The sequence below is a fragment of the Meriones unguiculatus genome, chromosome 1 (genome assembly GCF_030254825.1).
Source record: "Meriones unguiculatus strain TT.TT164.6M chromosome 1, Bangor_MerUng_6.1, whole genome shotgun sequence".
In the NCBI taxonomy this organism is placed as follows: domain Eukaryota; kingdom Metazoa; phylum Chordata; class Mammalia; order Rodentia; family Muridae; genus Meriones; species Meriones unguiculatus.
The window spans coordinates 94,647,582-94,667,075 of NC_083349.1; the positions used below are offsets into that span (position 1 = coordinate 94,647,582).

The following is a 19,494-nucleotide window of genomic DNA, read 5'->3' on the forward strand; positions in this document are numbered from 1 at the left end:
GTCTTTCTATCTCTCCCTTCTTTCATGAGATTCCCTGCACTCTCCCTGGCTATGAGTCTCAGCATCTGCTTTGATACTCTATTGGGTAGAGTCTTTCAGAAGCCCTCTGTGGTAGGCTCATGTCCTGTTCCCTGTTCCCTCCGATGTCCATCTGCTTGTCTTTCTGAGTGAGGACTGAGAATCTTATCCAGGGTCCTCCTTCTTGCTTAGCTTCCTTAGATGTACAGATTTTAGTATGTTTATCCTATATTATATGTCTAATATCCACTTATAAGTGAGTATATACTGTGTGTATCTTTCGGTTTCTGGGATACCTCACTCAGAATGATCTTTTCTAGTTCCTACCATTTGCCTGCAAATTTCATGATTTCCTTGTTTTTAATTGCTGAGTAGTATTCCATTGGGTAAAACCAAAGAAACTAACAGGCATAAGCTTTGGAAATGGCTCAGTGGGTAAGAGAATGTGTACTGAGAACTTAAGACCTGAGTTCAAATCCCCAGCACATTGTCAAAAAATAAAAAAGAAGCATAGAGAACAACAGTGAAGAACATGCAGGGTGTGAACAGATGCTCTTGCAATGTCTACACAGCTGGAAACTTAGCTGTCTGCAGAAAGCTGATTCATAAATCAGAGTTCATTTACACTCAGCCTCAGGGCAGCCTAGCTCAACCAAAGGTAGACATATGTTGCCCCTAAGAAGAGCAAAGTGGGAAAAAGACAGGAGACTCTTTGCTTTCTAGACTTCTAAATCTTTAACATAAGCCAATTTTGTAGCAGAGGTAGAAACCATGGATGGACAGTAGCGTTCAAAAGGGGACAACTAAGGGATCAGCTCCAGGAAGCCTCGATGACGGTCACTGTCTAAACAACTGTACAAAGTGTATCATTATTCTAGATAAACACAAGTGATTGTCCTGCAAGATAAAGTGAGCACTGCCCAATGGCTGAGGTTACTAACGTTCAGAGTCGCCATAAACAAAATTCACTGCTGTGTTCACAGGAAGTGTAGATTATCTTTTACAGTTAGACTTTAAATTATTAAAACTGGACTGTTGTAGCATTTTGAAGCTGCATGTATACTTCAGAAAGCTTTTATGATAATAACTCCAAAGCAGTCTTCTGCTTGGTTTATGTGTGAATGACACCAATCCAGGTTGCCAGTTATTTTCCATTTACACTGTTAAAGATTGTTAACTCATAAAAAAAACGGGTATTGTGGCACTCACCTTTAATCCCAGCCTTCAGGAGGAAGAGGGGATCTCTAGGAGAGTGAGGATAGCCTGGTCTACATAGTAAGATCCAGGCCAGCCACGACTATACAGCTAGACCTTTTCTCAAAACAACAAAGTGTCACAAAAGTAAAGTGATACTGATAGCTTTGTCTTTAAGTGAAAATGGTTGATTGTCTTTAACTAAGATCAAGGCAAGGACCTTGCTTTGCAGTTCGTTGCTGGCTGTGGTATATATTTTGTATTTAACATACAGAGAAAAGACTGGTCACCTGGATATGCCAAAAGAGAGAAAAGGAGTAATTAGTTGATTCAGGACCCCCAAAAAACCCACAAGATTTTCAATATTGCTCTCAAATGAAGTTAGAACAATTGATGTTTCAAAACTCAGCAAAATTTCCTTTACGCCGATCGCAAGGCACTTAGCCATGAAAAAGCAAACCTAAGAAGCACCCACCCTGCCACCCTACCCACCCTGATTCTCTTAAGAACCTCTGAAGGCTCTGAAGACACGGTATCTATGGTTTCTCGATAGTCTGCCTTTATATAATCGACATAATAACATTATAATGGCTGCTAGACCATCTTCCGCAAAGGGTGATAGCGTCAGTTTTCTCTAACCATGTGAACCAGTATGTAAGTGTGTTTAATTAAATTACAGCCCTAGGAGCAAGCAGATTGTTTTAAACTTGGGATTCAAACAAGATAACTATGGCTAAGCAGGAAGACCTTAAAAGTCAAAGCAATTATTTGCCTAACCCCCCTTTTTAAAGACAGGGTCTCGATGGCAGCCCTGGCCAGCGTGCAGCTCCCTATGCAGAGCGCTCGCTGGCTGCTCCCTCTGCAGCCCCCTCAGTGCTAGCATCAGCCACGCATCACCATGTCCATTCCCCCATGCTATCCCTGCACTGGCTGGTTTTCCGTCAACTGACACAAGCTAGAGTCAACAGACAGGAAGGAGCCTCAGCTGAGACAATGCCTCCATGAGATTCAGCTGTAAGGCATCTTCTCAGTTTGTGATCAGTGGAGGAGGGCCAGACCATGGGTGGTGCCATCTCTGGTCCTGGGTTCTAAAAGAAAGTGGGCTGAGCAAGCCATGTAGAAAAAGCCAGTGAGCAGCACCCCTCCATGGCCTCTGCACAGCTCCTGCCTCCAGGTGAATTACTGTCCTGTTGGAGTTCCTGTCCTGACTTCCTTTGGTGATGAACAGCAATGAGGAAATGTAAGCTGAATAAACCCTTTCCTCCCTAGCTTGCTTTTTGGTCATGGTGTTTTGTCACAGCTCAGAAACCCTAACTAAGACAGTCTCCTTTTAACAAAAATATTGAAAAAAGGTAGAAAGACTAAGCAAGTACTTTTCCACACTCACATTCCCTAAAGTCAGGAATGGCTTATGGCTCAACAACTTAAAAGGCACTGGAGAATACAGATAGACCAGTGCCATACACAAGCTGACAGGAGAGACTTTTGAGCAACAAGAGAAGTGAGTTCTAATCAGTAAACGCCCCGTCTGCAGGACCCATCCTCTGCTCAGTGCGGGCTGGCCTCACGTGTTACACACTCTCCCTCCCCAGTGAGGAATAGGATCAAGGCAGATTCCTAGTCAAGCTTGGAGGCTTCTAGTTATTTCGTGATATGACACCATGACCAACAGAAACTTGGAGGAGAAAAGAGTTTATTTCAGCTTGCATCTCCCTTCTCTCTATATATATCCATATGTATATCCATATCACAGTCCATCACTGAGGGAAGTCAGGGCAGGAACTCAAACAGGGCAGGAGCTGTGCAGAGGTGTGGAGGGGTGCTGCTCGCTGGCTTGCTCTCCATTGCTTTCTCAGTGGGCTTTGTCATTGCACTCAAGACACCAGCACAGGGATGGCACCACCCAGGATGGGCTGGGCCCTCCCTCATCTATCACTAATCAAGAAAATGCCCTGCAGGCTTGTCCACAGCCCAATTTTTTTAAAGATTTATTTATTTGTGTATTTTATGTACATCAGTTGAGTGCTCTGTCTTCATTCATGCCAGAAGAAGGCACCAGATCACATTACAGATGGCTGCGAGCCACCATGTGGTTGCTGGGAGTTGAACTCAGGACCTCTGGAGGAGCAGACAGTGCTCTTAACTCCTGGCCCAGCTCTCTCAATTGAAAAAAAAAAGTCTTAGATGACTCTAGCTTATGTGAGGTTGACATAAAACTGGTCACGTGGCACGTTCTTATAATTCCTCTGGGGATGTGAGGCTGCAGGGTTGTCTGTTCAAGGCCAGTCTGAGTGAGAGTGACAAAAAAGATTTTTTTTTTTTTTGAGCGGCTATCATTAAAGTACTTTATCACAGACTTTCAATGAGACATTGTGGGATACGGTAGTGGGGTGCCTCCCTAAACTGAGGGGTTATTTATAGAAAGGTAGCAGCTCCTTAATGGGAGCTGGGCTTTCTGGGTGGACCTGATGGAATTCATGAGCTTGTTTTTCCATCTTAAAAACTGTCGAACATCGGTACAAAGTCCCAATTTATTTCTAATATCAGAGATCAGACCTCTACTCTTGCCTGATGCATCTAAAACAAAAAGGGGGAACTGTAGAGAGCTGCGGAATGCTATGCCTTAAAGTTGGAGCTGGTTTCCGCCTTCCACCTTCCCGATGGTGAGTGCTCTCTGTCACGAACAATTCCACATTTGGCTAAGGCTGAGGATCTGGCTTGCTTCCATGTATGTGGACCTATCTGCATTGCCCACGTGGCACGCCTGGGTTAGCTACCCAGAGGCTATTTAAGCTGTGGGCTGGCTTTCCCCAGGGTCCGAGGATTGTTCAAGGTTTCTGAATAAACTGCATTGAAAAAAAAAAAAACTGTCATGCTCCAATTTCACTGCAAATGCCTCAGTGAATACCACTTTCTCTTCCAGACAGAGTGATAATTTAGGACACTAATAATGGGTGTTGGGGTCAGGGAAGGAGACAAGAAGAAGATCAAGTCTAGTCTCTCATAGGCTCAGAGCTAGCCCTCACACACAACCCTCACACACACAAAAGGATTGCATTCTACCTTCAGGTGGGAAATGCTACCCAGCAACCAATAATCATCAAAAGATAAAAGAGACATGACCACGGAGATATAGACAGCTGGTTACGCTTTCACTTAAAGCTCGTACATTTTAAACATTCCTCTCTCCATTTTATCTATGTATCTACCTATGTATGTATCTATCTATCTATCATCTATCTGTCTATCTGTCATCTATCTTTGAAAGAGGGTCTCACTATATGGCTCAGGCTGGTCTCAAACTTGCAAACCTCCTGCTGGAGCCTCTAAAGTATGGGACGAACTTTGTTTTAGGTTGTTCCAGTAATGGGCAGCGACTATCTTAGCCATATAAAAAAATGCAGGTATATATGTAAATATTTAGAGAGAGTGTGTTAAAAATCATCCAAAATTAATTTTGAGAGGATTCCCACCTTGTATAATCAGCACACAATTGAAAAAAAAATAAGCTTCTGAAATTCCTTTTTGGAAAGCAGAAAAAATATTCGAATTAATTAAAGTTTTTTTTTTTTTTTTCTGAGACAGAGTCTCACTATGTAGCCCTGGCTGTCCTGGAATTTCCTATGTAGACCAGGCTGGCTTTGGACTCATAGGGATCCACCTGCCTTTGCCTCCTGAGTGCTGAGATTAAAGGTGTGTGCTACTATACCTCATTTTAACTTCTGAAAAATTGACATCAGAATATCAAGCTTTAGAATCAAATATCAATCAAATAATCAAGCATCAAATGGTAGTCACCGTGGTACCTTTACAGCAAAAAGTGCAAATTACATGAAGAGTCTATATGGGCAATCTGAAATCAACACAACTATGTGCTAGAACACCACCAATAAACCTGGCTTTTAAGTAAAATAAAGATATATATATACAGACATTTTTGGCTAAGTTAAAAAAGTATGTCAGCCAAGAGATTCTAGCTGCTATGATGGGTTGGCTGAACCCAAAAGTGTTGAGGACAATGCTCCAGGCATAGGAGTTGTCTTTCATTTTTCCTTAACACGAAGTCAGAGAAGATGAAATTCCAAAGGGTAAATTCAGAGTTCATATACGTCAGCACATTACTAACACGTGTGCATTTGACTTTATTAAAGTAGTCACAATGCAATAGAAACAGATAATGACGGTTAATAATTGACTCCTGAATACTAATTGGGAGGTGACCGCTAATACACTCTACAGCCAAGGTTCATGTACAATGAGGGCTATGTCAGGTCATGTTATCATCCCAACACCATGCTTCATGTTTTCTATAGCTACAAAACCATTTAAATATTCATAGCATATTTCCAAGTTGTCTGGAAAATGTTTAAAAGCAGCTAAAACATTCTGCTTCTTTAAGTCCAGAACCTCTTAAGGTGAAGGGTGAGTGCTGCAAGTGCCCTGATCACCAGTCCCAGGAGACAGGCGTCTCCAAGTAACCCCTGTTGCAGCGCGGCTGCCCGGGTGACTAAGTTCTCCAGCCCGCCCAGGTGTGCTCAGGCTTTCAGTCTGCAGAGCGTGCCCTACAAAAGTGTGTCTCACAGGAGTACAGCAAGTGTGACACCTCATTTTGTCACAGAAAAAGAAGATGACAAAAGTCCCTGTCCAGGACTTACAGCGTGGTGAATTCACCAACACGCACATTCCTGCATAAGACTTGCATGCTGAAATGGGGCTATTTTTTCATGTCTACACTTAAGCACTCTGTCTTCAGAGATGCTGGGTTCTGTCAGATATGCCCACATAGCTTGGTATGGAAGAGTAGATCCCTTAACTGGACAAAGTAACTGTCTGGGACAAGGAAAACCTAACTATGCCAGGTGACTGGGTGAGGAAGCTCTCACAGCAAGCATACCACCAGCGTCCCCCCAGCAGCAGGGGTGAGCCATTGCTGGTCTTTAACATCAAGCCAACTGGAAAATTGGAAAAGGGCTTGAAACCATTTACATTATCTTTGGGTGGTGGAAATGGCAGGTGATTTTCAAATTTCTTTTATATGCATATCAGAATTTTTTCTATGAAGATGTAATACTTAAATAATTTTTCAAGTAAAAAACTTTAAAATTAAAAAAAAGTTTAAAATTTTCATGATTTCCTTGTTTTCAATTGTTGAGTAGTGTTCCTTTGTATAAAGTACCACAATTTCTGTACACATTCCTCAACTGAAGGACATCTAGGTTGTTTCCAGATTCTGGCTATTACAAATAAAGCTGCTACAAACATGGTTGAGCAAATGTCCTTATTTTGTACTTGAGAATCTTTTGGATATATTCCTAGGAGTGACATAGCTGGATCTTGAGGAAACACTATTCCTAATTGTCTGAGAAAGCGCCAGATTGATTTCCAAAGTGGTTGTACAAGTTTACATTCCCACCAGCAATGGAGGAGGGTTCCTCTTTCTCCACAACCTCTCCAGTATGTGTTGTCACTTGAGTTTTTGATCTTGGCCATTCTGATGGTGTAAGGTGAAATCTCGGGGCCGTTTTAATTTGCATTTCCCTGATTAAGGATGTTGAGCATCTCTTTAAGTATTTCTCTGCCATTTGATATTCCTCTACTGAGAATTTTCTGTTTAGCTCTGTACTCCATTTTTTAATTGGATTACTTGTTGCTGTTTAACTTCTTGAGTTCTTTATATATTCTGGAAATTAGCCCTCTGTCAGATATAGGGTTGGTGAAGATCCTTTCCCAGTCTGTAGGCAATCATTTTGTTCTGATGACAGTGTCCTTTGCTTTACAGAAGCTTTTCAGTTTCATGAGGTCCCATTTATTAATTGCTGATCTTAGAGCGTGTGCTGTTGGCATTCTGTTCAGAAAGTTGTCTCCTGTGCCAATGAGTTCAAAGCTTTTCCCCACTTTTTCTTCTAACAGGTTTAGTTTTATGTTGAGGTCTTTGATCCACTTGGACTTTAATTCTGTGCAGGGTGATAAGTATAGATCTATTTGCATTTTTTTTCTACATGTAGACATCCAGTTAGAGCAGCACCATTTGTTGAAAATGCTGTCTTTTTTCCATTGTATGATTTTGGTAACTTTGTCAAAATCAGGTGACCATCAGGTTTATTTCTGGGTCTTCTATTCGGTTCCATTCATCCACCATTCTGTTTCTATGTCAGTACCAAGCAGTTTTTATTACTGTTGCTCTATAGTACAGCTTGAGATCAGGGATGGAGATACCTCCATAAGATCTTGTGTTGAAGAGGACTGTTTCAGCAATTCTGGGTTTCTTGTTATTCCATATGAAATTGAGAATTTTTCTTTCAAGGTCTGTAAAGAATTGTATTGGTAATGTGATAGGAACTGCATTGAATCTGTAGATTGCTTTTGGTAAAATATCCATTTTTACTATGTTAATCCTGCCAAGCTATAAGCATGGGAGATCTTTCCATCTTCTGATATCTTTTTCTATTTCTTTCTTCAAAGATTTGAAGTTTTCTTCATACAAGTCTTTGACTTGCTTGGTTAGAATTATACCAAGGTACTTCATGTCCAATACTACTCAACAATTAAAAACAAGGAAATCATGAAATTTGCAGGCAAATGGTGGGATCTAGAAAAAGATCATCCTGAGTGAAATATCCCAGAAGCAGAAAGGCACACATAGTATATACTCACTTATATGTAGATATTAGATATATAATATAGGATAATGATACTAAAATCTGGACACCTAAAGAAGCGAAGGAAGATGGAGGTCCCTGGGTAAGATGTTTAATCCTCATTCAGAAAGGCAAACAGGACAGACATCGGAAGAGGGAGAAAATAGGGAACAGGACAGGAACCTACCACAAAGGGACTCTGAAAGATTCTACCTAGCAGGGTATTAAAGAAGATACTGAGACTCATAGCCAAACCTTGGGCAGAGTGCAGGGAATCTTATGAAAGAAGGGGGAGATAGAAAGATCTGGAGGAGACTGGAGTTCCACAAGGAGAGTAACAGAAACAAAAAATCTGGGCCCAGGGATCTTTTCTGAGACTGATACTTCAACCAAGGACCATTCATGGAGATAACCCCTGCTCAGATGTAACCAATGGCAGCTCAGTGTCCAAGTAGGTTCCCTAGTAATGGGAATAGGGGCTGTCTCTGACATGAACTCAGTGGCTGGCTTTTGACTGCCTCCCCCTGATGGGGAAGCAGCCTTACCAGGCCACAGAGGAAGACAATGCAGACAATCCTGATGAGACCTGATAGGCTAGGGTCAAATGGGAGGCAGGAGGACCTCCCCTACCAGTGGACTGGGGAATGGGCATGGGAGAAGAAGAGGGAGGGAGGGTGGGGTTGGAGTAGGATGAGGGAGGGGGCTACAGCTGGGATACAAAGTGAATAAATTGTAATAAATAAAAAAAGTGAAAAAAATTTTAAAAAGTATAAATTGTCCAATATATACATATTTTGGTGAAGCTGAGTTTAAAAATACCTGATCCTTCTGAATTCTCATCTCATCAACTTCACTTTCCGCATACTGTGGATCTCGGGCAGGGTCCTGGATCGCCTTCAGTGTGCTGGTATTCTGAAATTACAATTCTCCAAGTCATTTCATGCCCGTAACCCACATTTCCAAAAATGGACTAGCATCTGTCTAAGAGACCAAACTCCATCAGCCTGGCCCCGAGAGCTCTTTGCTGTCTCTGGCTTTCATCAGACTCTTGGAAATCTACCTCAGTTACAAAGCCCCTCCGGCCCCAAGCCCCAGCCAGACACCTCTCTTTTCTAAAGCCAGAGAGCTTGGTTTGGAAGGGGGCAGGGCCGTGACTTACTCAGCTGTTAACCTTCATGGTGTTTTGTTGACGACATCTTAAACTTTCCATCGTTTTGGAACATGAGATAGAGATGGCGTTATTACAGCAGGACCTTGGGGTGTTCCCTGTCACAGCTGACTGAACTGTCTAGGCTGGGGAGCACACACCTTTGGCGGGAAGAGCTTCTCATACACCTTTTTCCACAGCTCCATTGGCGAGTGGGCCTGAAGCTTTCCAATGTCACTATCAGGAACAGGAGGGGACCCTGAAATGGAAAGTTTACCCCAAATGACTACAAAGATTAAATTATCATAAACTATTAATGAAGCAAATGCCATTTATTAAAGTACCAATCTTAGGCCTCCCATTTTCCATCTCCACGTTACAGGCACCGTAACAACCACGCCTACCTCGGCTGCTGTACTTGAGGCAGAGGCAGTGAGGAGCAACCGGTGAGCTATAACCCTGAGTTCCCACGCCCTGCACTGCTGTCTGTGCCCCATTAGTAATTCCAGATAACGGGTGTTTACACTGGAGACAAACGTGTGTGTCAGGGATTTTGTTTTTCATAAAACTGACCACTGCCCAGAAGTTCGTTACTTGTAGGTAATGAACTGTCATCATGCAGAGCTAAGTTTTATAACACTAGGAAACAGCTCAAATATTAATTAGAGCTGAAGGTAGCACATACATTGAAAACCCATTAAAGTACACTAGGTTCAAGGCAACACAGACTGGTAAAGTTTTCTATACTACATACACACGTGTGTAAGTGCAGAGTGCTGGAGAGACATGGGAGAGATCCTCTTCACACACACTGTTCAGCTTCCTCTTCCTCCCTTGCAGTGCTGGATTGTACCAAGGACCTCATTCATTTGAGGCACTCTATCCTGAGCTACAGTCCCAGTCCCCACTATTTTAATGAGTATAATGTGTTTATAATCTAAATATTTAAATTAATTTGAAAAAATTTAAAAATTTGTCACTTTCTGGCAATTTTCAATCTATATCCTGAGATTTGTCTTTCTTTCTGTTGTCCCTCCAAACTGTTCAACTGTTGGCCTTCAAGGGCTTCCTTACCATCTTGGTGAGAAAGTTGATTCACTGCTTGAGCACAAGCGTGTGTGCGTGTGTGTGCGTGTGTGTGTGTGTGTGTGTGCGTGTGTGTGTGTGAGTGTGTGTGTGTATGTGTGTGTGAGCATGTGTGTGTGTCTAACACTGGTATTTGGAACTAAACGTGGGTCTTCTGGAAGAGCAGCAGCTCTTAATCACTGAGCCATCTCTCAGCTCCAGCTTTGTTATTTTTAAACTCAGTAATTAGCAAGCCTTCTCTGGCCAACTATTCTCACGGATGAAGAATTCCCATCAGTGTTATCAGCACACCACTCTCACAGATAGAAGAATTCTATCAGCACTGCCTAGTGACACACAGTGACTCTCAGTGCCCCTGACATTAAGCTGGCACTAATGAAAAAGATGCCAATCTGCTAGGCAACACCCTTCTATCCCTTGATAAACAGATTATGAAATCTGTGGGCTGAGAAAATACGTTGCTGTAGCAGAGGCAAGCTATTCACTCTCGCTTTCTCAAGTGTTGAAAGAGGGTCTTGCTGTACAGCTAGTCTGTCTGCGACCTTCCCGCCTCAGTCTCCCCAGTGCTAGGGTTAGCGGCTATTCCAGCACACACAACTGAAGACTTTTCTGATGGAGAATTAAGGGGTACCTGATGGTTCCCGGTTTGTCCGATCACTCCAGTCTTACGTATTCAATCATCATGTGCTCTGGAGTCCCCTGAGGAGGCTACACTTCTGATTTTTTTTTTTTTTTTTTTTTTTTTTTAGTAAAATAGAGCTCAGAAGTCTGTCTGCATGTAGCCCTACCTCCTACCGCAAATATGTCAATGTGATGCAAGTGCCACCAGTTCTGGGTATACAATAAATGCATATGAAATAACTGTCATGGAAATAAAGCCAGAAGTGGTGACATGCTGGGGACCAAGGAAACAGGAAAATAAAATCAATAAGCAATTTAAAAAGATTAAGCAGTATTAATAAGTTCACCAACCTATTTGACATAAAGAATCCAATCCTGCTGTGATAAACAGTGGTTTATTCTGATCCACACACATCGATTTGCTGTATGGCAAAGAAAAGATTCTAATTTAGTTCACCGATTGAATACGCTGCCACACTCTACTGTAAACACAAGGGCCATGCTTTATTTAAGTCACTGATGAGAGCATTGACCCAAACGGACCAGTGAACGTTGATTGTGACAGGCTGACAAAGCCAAACCAGAAGAAAGAACAAAGCCAAGGAAGCCAACACTTTCCATTCCATTTAAAATTAATACAGGGAAATAATAACAAAGAAAAGCTGCTAAGATGAAAGGGAGATAACAGAAATCAGGGAGCAAGGATAACTGATTGGACAAATTTAACAGTACCTCTTATCAATACCAAATGCCAGTTGGTTGATAACACCACGGATTTTTAGTAACAGAGCTTCTGATTTGCTTGTAAACTTAAAAACAAACAGGAGATTAAATTACACTCTGCCCTATAATCTCCGTGACAGGTAAAAATATGGTTTGAAACAAGCACAGGCGGCAAGAGAATTACAGTTTTTTTGTTTTGTTTTGTTTGCCTCAAGACACTTACATTTGAGTAGACCAAACAGAAGCTGAGTAAAGAGTTTAGTAAACCTTGCTAAACTTGCCTCATTCTCCAGCATTGATGAGAACATGACATGGAATGGGTCCCTGTGAATACGCCGCCATTTCACCTCCTCAAATGATGAGAATTTTCTTTTAATTTGTACATTTGTGCTTGCCTGGAATGTCTGTGGTGTGTGCTGACATGAACACTCTTAATATGTTTTAAAAGAAAGAGTCCCCGGTGTAAACTGGGTTGCCTAGACAATGGGAGGGAGATATCACGAGTGGCTGTGGCACCTACAGTGTCCTGTGGCCATCAAGGCAGTTGTGTAACAGCTGCAGGCTGGGGTGGAAGCCAAGAAGCTCAAATCCGGAGCTTTGAGGACAGTGAGAGGAGGTGGCTTCTACCAACAGTTAGGCTCAGGCCTGGGGCAGACAGGGCGCACGGCCATTCTACAGGCTGCTTCAGTCACGGCTTGCCTCCCAAATCCCTCGCCATTCAAAGACAAAGATCAGATACATTAATTTAAAACAAAGAACTAGAGTAATGCTAATGTTTATCCTGTGGTATTTAAAAATAGGAAAAAACCAACTGTTAGACTTAATTTTACTACATAATTACATATTGGTCACAATGTAATTAATACATTGTTATTGATTTAAACTATGTCATCTTATAATATTTTGTTTTTATTATATGGGAGAGGAGGAAACCTAGTCACAAATATGTGCCACGGGATGTGGGATGGGAGAACATTAGAAAATTTCTCACTAACTCCTCTAACTGCTGCCTCGCAAACGCTTCCACACACAGCTCTTGACCTCCTCGTGGGTCAGCTCAGTGCGGAGGGACTCACACCCAGAGCAACTCATCCCATTTTCAGGTAGCGATGGGTTACACGTCCCTCTGCACTCATTAGTAGTAATATGTTGGCATTAGAAAGCTCCGCCATATTGATTCTTTTCAAAATGGTGGAAGTATTTCTCAAAGCATTCTGTCAGCCTGACATAGGCAGATAAGAGTTTGGGCTAAAAAGGCAAATGGGACATGGAAATGGAATGTGAAATGCTCTAAATCCATAAAACTGAAAACATACAGAATATACAGCACTTTCAGCCATGAAGGCAGGAGCCTTGGATATGCTGTGAGTGCACTAGAGGAAAGGAGATCATTAAGTATTTATTCAAATACTAAAGTAGCTTTGGTTTTGTTTTTTGAGGCAGGGTCTCACTATACAGGCCTGGAGAAGGTAGGTTATGTTAAATCTTAAAATTAATCTTGTAATGTACCTTACAAGTTTACCTAGCAAAAGCAGCTCAGAAATTAAGGTATCATTTTTCAGCAAAATTATTATTTTTTTTTTTTAGCAAAATTATTTTATATTTCATCATTTGCTTAAAGGATAGCCAGTACAATCTGCCAGCCACAGAAGACAGTTAAAACCACCTACTTTCTGGGTTGTTGTGAGACAGGCCTGTGCAGCTCAGGCTGGCTTGCACTTGGGCGCCTCCTGCCTCAGTCTCCTGAGTGTACCAGGCTATCACCACCATTTACTGATGAGCTCCATGTTTGAAGCCCTACACTGAGCCCTTCACAAACCCATCTGCTGCTCCTCATGACACTCTTATGAAGAAGGTACCATTTCCGTCCATTTTACCTGAGAAGAGGTGAGCCTTAGGTGATTTGCCTAAAATCATGGGTCTAATAAGTGGTCACATTGACATTGACCCAGGGAACATGATCTCAAAATTCATGTTTTTTTTTTTTTGTTTTTTTTTTTTTTTGCGACAGGGTTTCTCTGTGTGGCCTTTGGCTGTCTTGGACTCTCTTTGTAGACCAGGGTGGCCTTGAACTCACAGTGATCTGCCTGCCTCTGACTTCCTGAGTGCTGGGATTACAGGCGTGCATTGCCATGCCCAGCTCAAAATTAATGACTTTAACCTCTACAACAACATTTGTTAAAGTTTTCCCCCTATTTTCTTTTGAGGGAATATAGATTCTAATCCTTAAAGAGAAAAATAAAAGTGAGTGAATACGCCAGCGTGTCTCTGTAAGCTTGCCTGGGCCTACAGATACAAGCAATGTAGGAGGAGAGCCTTGAACGAGTGTGGTCTGCAGACACCCTGCCTAACAGCCTGCAGGAACAGGGTGTTGGAAGTTCGAGAAAACAGGACAATGCGATATTAGCGCATCTCTTATTCACAGCTGTGCAGCCAGCTCCACTCTCCACACTCCCTCCTCTCCATGCAAGCCCAAAAGACAGGAAAAGCACTGACCATCAGGGAGGCGCCATAATAATGCGCAACAAACCGAAGCGTCTTGCATATCACCTTTCTCTTCTCAGGATCAAAATCCTGTACAAGAAAATTATTGAAAGAAAAAAATAAGCCGAGGGATCTCAACAGCTCACTCAGGGAGAGGCGTATTATTTGTTTTTAAGCCCCAACCCTGAGGAGTCGGGCTGGGTCTCCACATTCCTGCCTACGGAGACTGAGCAAGGGCTGCAGCCTTCTACTGCCACGGCTATCAGATCAGTTTAAATGCTTGGCTTAAGAGAATCCAGATATAAGCACACATTTCATCTTGCGGAATACCCTAAGGATTCTCTGACAAGCCAAGATAAGAAGAAACTAATTTCCTACTTTCTTCAATTTAAAGTTGGGAAGTAAATCTTATCCCTTGGCGCTGAAGATTTGTTTTCTAAGTCTCCTGCCTGGTCCCCGTTCTAACCACTGGACTCTTCTTTACCTCCTTGGGATGTCCTTAATGTATCCCCCTTTCTAAAATCCTTAAGAAGGGTGCTTCTGAGCCTGTCCCGTCCAGAGTGATTGTTCTTAGTTCATCATTTTTATTCCTCCTCACAAAGCATACCCAATGAAATGGAAGCACATACCTGAAAAATATCATATTTACTTCCAATTATGACCAGAGGTATCGGAAATGGGTCAATTAATTCACGATCCTGTTAATGCATAAATATATTTGATTTTAGCTGTGTATTGCTATGCCCTCAGGAATTTTTATTTATTTTTAAAAAACATCATTTTTCATCTCTTCATAGATGTTGACCATATTTACTGTCATAGTTTGTTAAAATAATAACTTTCACCTCATGCTGTATTTTAGTGTAAAGCCAGAAACAGCAATTCTCAAAATACCATATCGTTCATTTGTTTCCTTGTTCTATTGTTCTGTTTTCTTTTTCTTTCACTCTTTCTTTACTCTTTTATTTTTGGTCATCATTTTTGTTTTTTGGTTTTGGGGATGAGATTTCTCTTATGGCCTGGCTGTCCTGGAACTCATTCTGTAGACCAGGTTGTCCTGGGACTCAGAGATCCACCTGCCTCTGTTTTCGAAGTACTGGGATCAAAGGCCTGTGCCACCACAGCTCAGCTACTATTCTGTTCTCCTGCACAGCACACTGTATTTGTGGGGTTTCTAATTTATGTTAATTACTTACAGCTTGGCTTTGTTTTGCTCTGAGTCTATGTAAGACACATGCACACAAACCATGGACATCCATCCAGTTTTCTACATCATGACATTCCAGACTGTGTTTAAATAATTTGTGCTGCCATCATAGCAACTTTATAATTTAAATAGTTTCTAGACAATGGGAAGAGCCTGATGACATGTGACAGACACTAATGAATGGAGAACACCGTGTGGGGAAGACTGTTGGAACTCTGATTCTGCTTCAGTCTTTAGCTACAGTCTTTGCCAGTTCAATCTGGTTTCCATTTTCATTTTACAGAGATTATAAAATCATTATCAGAATTCTGCTCTAAATCCCACTTGTCTTGAGTGGTGAGATTCACCACGATAACCACAGCAGATGCCTAACAGGAACACATCACCATCTTTCCCTTATTTTGCACTTACTGGAGTTTTATGAAATGGCTATAATTCTCCAGTGAACAGTTTCATCTACATCACATGAGTTTTGAGTCTTGCAGAAAACTAAAGAAGCTGTGTTGCAGGGGCGGCCCTGCTCTGTATGGCGCCGACGCCAGAACGCCCGACCAGCTCACCGGATGGTCCTTTTGCATAGCGCTCCACATCCTCTGCCTCATCTCGGAGGCGGCTTTGGAGTTCATCTTCCCCAGCTTCATTATCACTTTGTCTACGTGGCTTTTTGTGGCTTGCAGCAGATTTTCCATGGTGGGCCAAAGGTCATTAGGTTTGGAAAGATCCAAAACGAGAACAATAGAAAATGTCCTAAAGAAATAAAAACAGGTTTAAACAAGAGATTCCAATAGTGATTGCTCTGAGATGTGGATGTTCTGAGGTTTATCTAATAGAGTTTAAGAAAAGCCCGGCATACCATTATTCTAGGACGAGAGTGAGAGTGAGAATGTGGTTACAGCCTTCTCTACCCGGGTGTTTTTCCCTGCAGGCACTCAGCATTACAACTAAGAAAATTCAGTTTAGACAGAGATGCTGAATGATGCTTCGTTTACACCTAATTTTACCTGGTGCTCCAAAGAAGAGGAGAAAAATTCTCGATGCCAATGTCAGCAGCAATACAATGTAGACAGAAGGACTGACAAGGCTTGTTGGGCAGTTTACTTGACCTTTGTGGGAGTCTCCCCAGGTGAGCTGGTGCCCGTTTTGTGAGTCTGAAGTTAGAAGTGCATATTTATATGCACTAGTAAATGGACAACTGCCTTTAAACCACAGGTGTCTGTCTGCCAGCCATATGCTGTCTCCTGAAAGCACAGCTCTGATTAGCAGAGGACACTGCCATCACCATACACAGTGGATGCCATTCCTACACATTTAACATAAATCTAAACTCTACAAAATTACCCACTTATGAATGGGTTCAAATAACTCCAATGAGATATTCCATTGGCCAAGAAGCACATGAAAAGATGCTTAAAGCTTGGAGAAACAGCTCAGCAGTTAGAAGCACTGGCTACTCTTCTGGCAGATGACGAGTCAATTCCAGTTCTGGGGTTCTGATACCCCTGCTGGGCTCTGTATGTACTGCATGCATGTGGTGCACAGATACACATTCATGCACACAGAACACCTATATACATAACATTTTTAAAAATTATGAAGTGCTCAACAATTTCTATGAAAAAAGTGTAAAGCAAACCCAAAATGAGAGCATGGTCTCACAGCCATTAGGGTATCTGTTACTGAAGAAAAAAAAAAAAGAAAGTAAGTGCTGCTGAGAATACAGAAACAGAGTTCTGTGCATCGCTGGTGAGAATATGAAATGGTGTAGCAGCTATGGAAAACAGCATGGCTGTTCCTAAAATGATACAATAGAATCACCACATGATTCAGCAATTCAAGGTCTATGCCTCAAATTCTGAGGAAGCTAATTTTAATTAATTAATTAAATTGTTATTTGTTTTTTATTTTCTTTTAAAAATTTTTAAATATTAATTACAGTTTATTTGTTTTGTATCCCAGCTGTAGTCCCCTCCCTCATTCCCTCCCACTCCTACCCTCCCTCCCCCATCTCCTCCCATGCCCCTCCCCCAGTCCACTGATAGGGGAGGTCCTCCTCCCCTTCCATCTGACCCTAGCCTAACAGGTTTCATCAGGAGTGGCTGCATTGTCTTCCTCTGTGGCTTGGTAAGGTTGCTCCCCCCTCAGGCGGAGGTGATCAAAGAGCCAGCCACTGAGTTCATGTCAGAGACAGTCCCTGTTCCCATTACTAGGTAACCTACTTGGAGACTGAGCTACGAGGGGCTACATCTGTGCAGGGGTTCTAGGTTATCTCCATGAATGGCCCTTGGTTGGACTATCAGTCTCAGAAAAGACTCCTGTGCCCAGATTTTTTGGGCATGATACCACAAGATTCAGCAATTTCAGGTCTATGCCTCAAATTCTGAAGAAGCTAATTTTAAATTATTTATTTATTATTTGTTTTTTGAGACAGGTACTTACCTTGTAGCCTTGGCTAATCTGGAATTTATTATGTAGCCTAGGATGGCCTTGAACCCACCCAATATAATCTTGGCTAGGGCCCAGACTGCTGGGATCACAGGCACGAGCCACTATGCCCAGAAGGAAGCTAAGACTGAAAAACTATGTGGCTATCAATGTTCACGGCAGCACCAGTCACAACAGTCACAAGGGAAAACAATGCACATGTCCATAGATGGGTTAATGGGTGAGCAAACTATAGTATAATCATATAACAGAGTACTACCCACTTTCACAAAGGGAGTTCAACACACGCTACAGTATGACCTTGAAGACATTATGCTAAGTTAAATAAACTATACAAGGCAAATGCTATAGGACTTCATTATATAAGATACCAAGGACTCAAACTGCCAAGAGTCTCAGGAACATCACTATAGGAAGACGAAAAGGTCCTAGGAATGAACGTGGTGGTTTTGGCTATACAACAGTAGAAATGTTCTTAATGTCACAGAATGACTCATTAATAAATGATGTCAGTGGTAAATTTTATGTTATGCATATTTTACCAACTGAAAAACAAAGATAGATAGAGAGAGAGAGAGATAGATAGATAGATAGATAGATAGATAGATAGAGATGAATGCTTTAACAAAATGGTCACAGTAAGTACACAGATATCTAATCATGACCAATAATTTTTCTTTTTTGAGACAGGGTTTGTCTGTGTAGACCTGGCAGTTCTGGAACTAGCTCTGTGGATCAGGCTGTCCTGGAACTGACAGAGATCTGCCTGCCTCTGCTTTCTGAGTGCTAGGATTGCAGTTGTGAGCTATCAGGCCCAGCTCAGAGCCAACATGCTCATTCAACAGGCAAATATTTTTCCAGGAGACAAAATGATGCTATTTAGTTATGTAGTTATCTTGTGAGGGTCAGTCAAACAAGCTATTTTGGATAAGTCATACAAAACAGTATCTAAATTCTGTGCCTGTGGTCTCATTTAAAATCATTCAGATACTAATTATCAAGTGCATTTGTAATCCTGTCCAGCCAGTCATTTCCATATCACCTTGTGTTTATAAATAGTCCACGTCACTGTAGAATCACATACTGACTACACAGGAGTAAAGAAACTAGGTTTACTCTTAGAGCTTTAGTGAATTATACTTTGTTTATAGTTATATTTTTGTTTTTTAAAAGACCAGTGCAATCTTTTTACTGTGGTAAATAATATAACATAAAAGTAATTTTTAACACTAAAAATAGGCAAAAGAAATGCATTACCCAACTTTTTGTTTCTAGTACTTGTGTTGCTCTGTACCTTCTTTATGGCAAAGGTTAACTCAGAAAACAGATTAAAAGTTCTTACAGTGGGGACTCACCATAGGCAATGTTCTACGTGGATTACTCAGTCTGTGGAAACACTCTGTTCTGTGAGCCTTTATGTGAAAGGTAAACAGTATCTAATCACATGAGGTCGTATAGCAGTTTCTCAGTTTGCTGGGTGTTGACCAATACAAGGAAATCATGTGCCAGACTAATTCCAGTTTAATAATTCTCTGTGACTAGCAGCTACTTTAAGTGAAATCCTCACCAACCCTCCGGACTACCCAGCAGCCCTGGGCCTAATTCCTTACAGCCAGATCTTTTCCCTCTCCCAAGGCTGGCTTCTAGCTGCCCTAGAGCCCAGGGATGGGAAGTCTCAGACCCCACACAGTGAGGTATTAAAGAAATATGGAAAGTTTTCACTTCCTGTAAACCCTAAGTTTCCAGGAGCCTGTCTGGCCGGGTCTCAGATTAAGTGAAGAGGAGTGAGTCACGTACAAGTGAGGGCTAGAACAGGAGCCAAGACCCAGCACAGGCAAAGTGGGTCTCTGTTTACAGCCTCCCTGTGTCTGGCCATACAAGGTGGCAGGGTTCCTAAGCAACTCCCCACTCTCATCATCCCCACTCTCACCACC

General features: G+C 41.9%; 1 protein-coding gene across 2 annotated transcripts in view; it reads right to left on the reverse strand.

Annotated features, from left to right (window-relative positions):
• Positions 1–19,494, reverse strand: part of Dync2li1 (dynein cytoplasmic 2 light intermediate chain 1) — a 39,732-nt gene that overhangs the window by 5,471 nt on the left and 14,767 nt on the right. For both annotated transcript variants that reach the window (XM_021652823.2, XM_021652815.2), the window contains exons 6-12: positions 15,679–15,865; positions 14,541–14,609; positions 13,924–14,001; positions 11,437–11,513; positions 11,056–11,126; positions 9,159–9,256; positions 8,670–8,762 (exon numbers count right to left, since the gene is read on the reverse strand). In XM_021652823.2, coding sequence (XP_021508498.1) covers positions 8,670–8,762; positions 9,159–9,256; positions 11,056–11,126; positions 11,437–11,513; positions 13,924–14,001; positions 14,541–14,609; positions 15,679–15,865 — 673 coding nt within the window. The remainder of the gene's footprint in view (positions 1–8,669; positions 8,763–9,158; positions 9,257–11,055; positions 11,127–11,436; positions 11,514–13,923; positions 14,002–14,540; positions 14,610–15,678; positions 15,866–19,494) is intronic.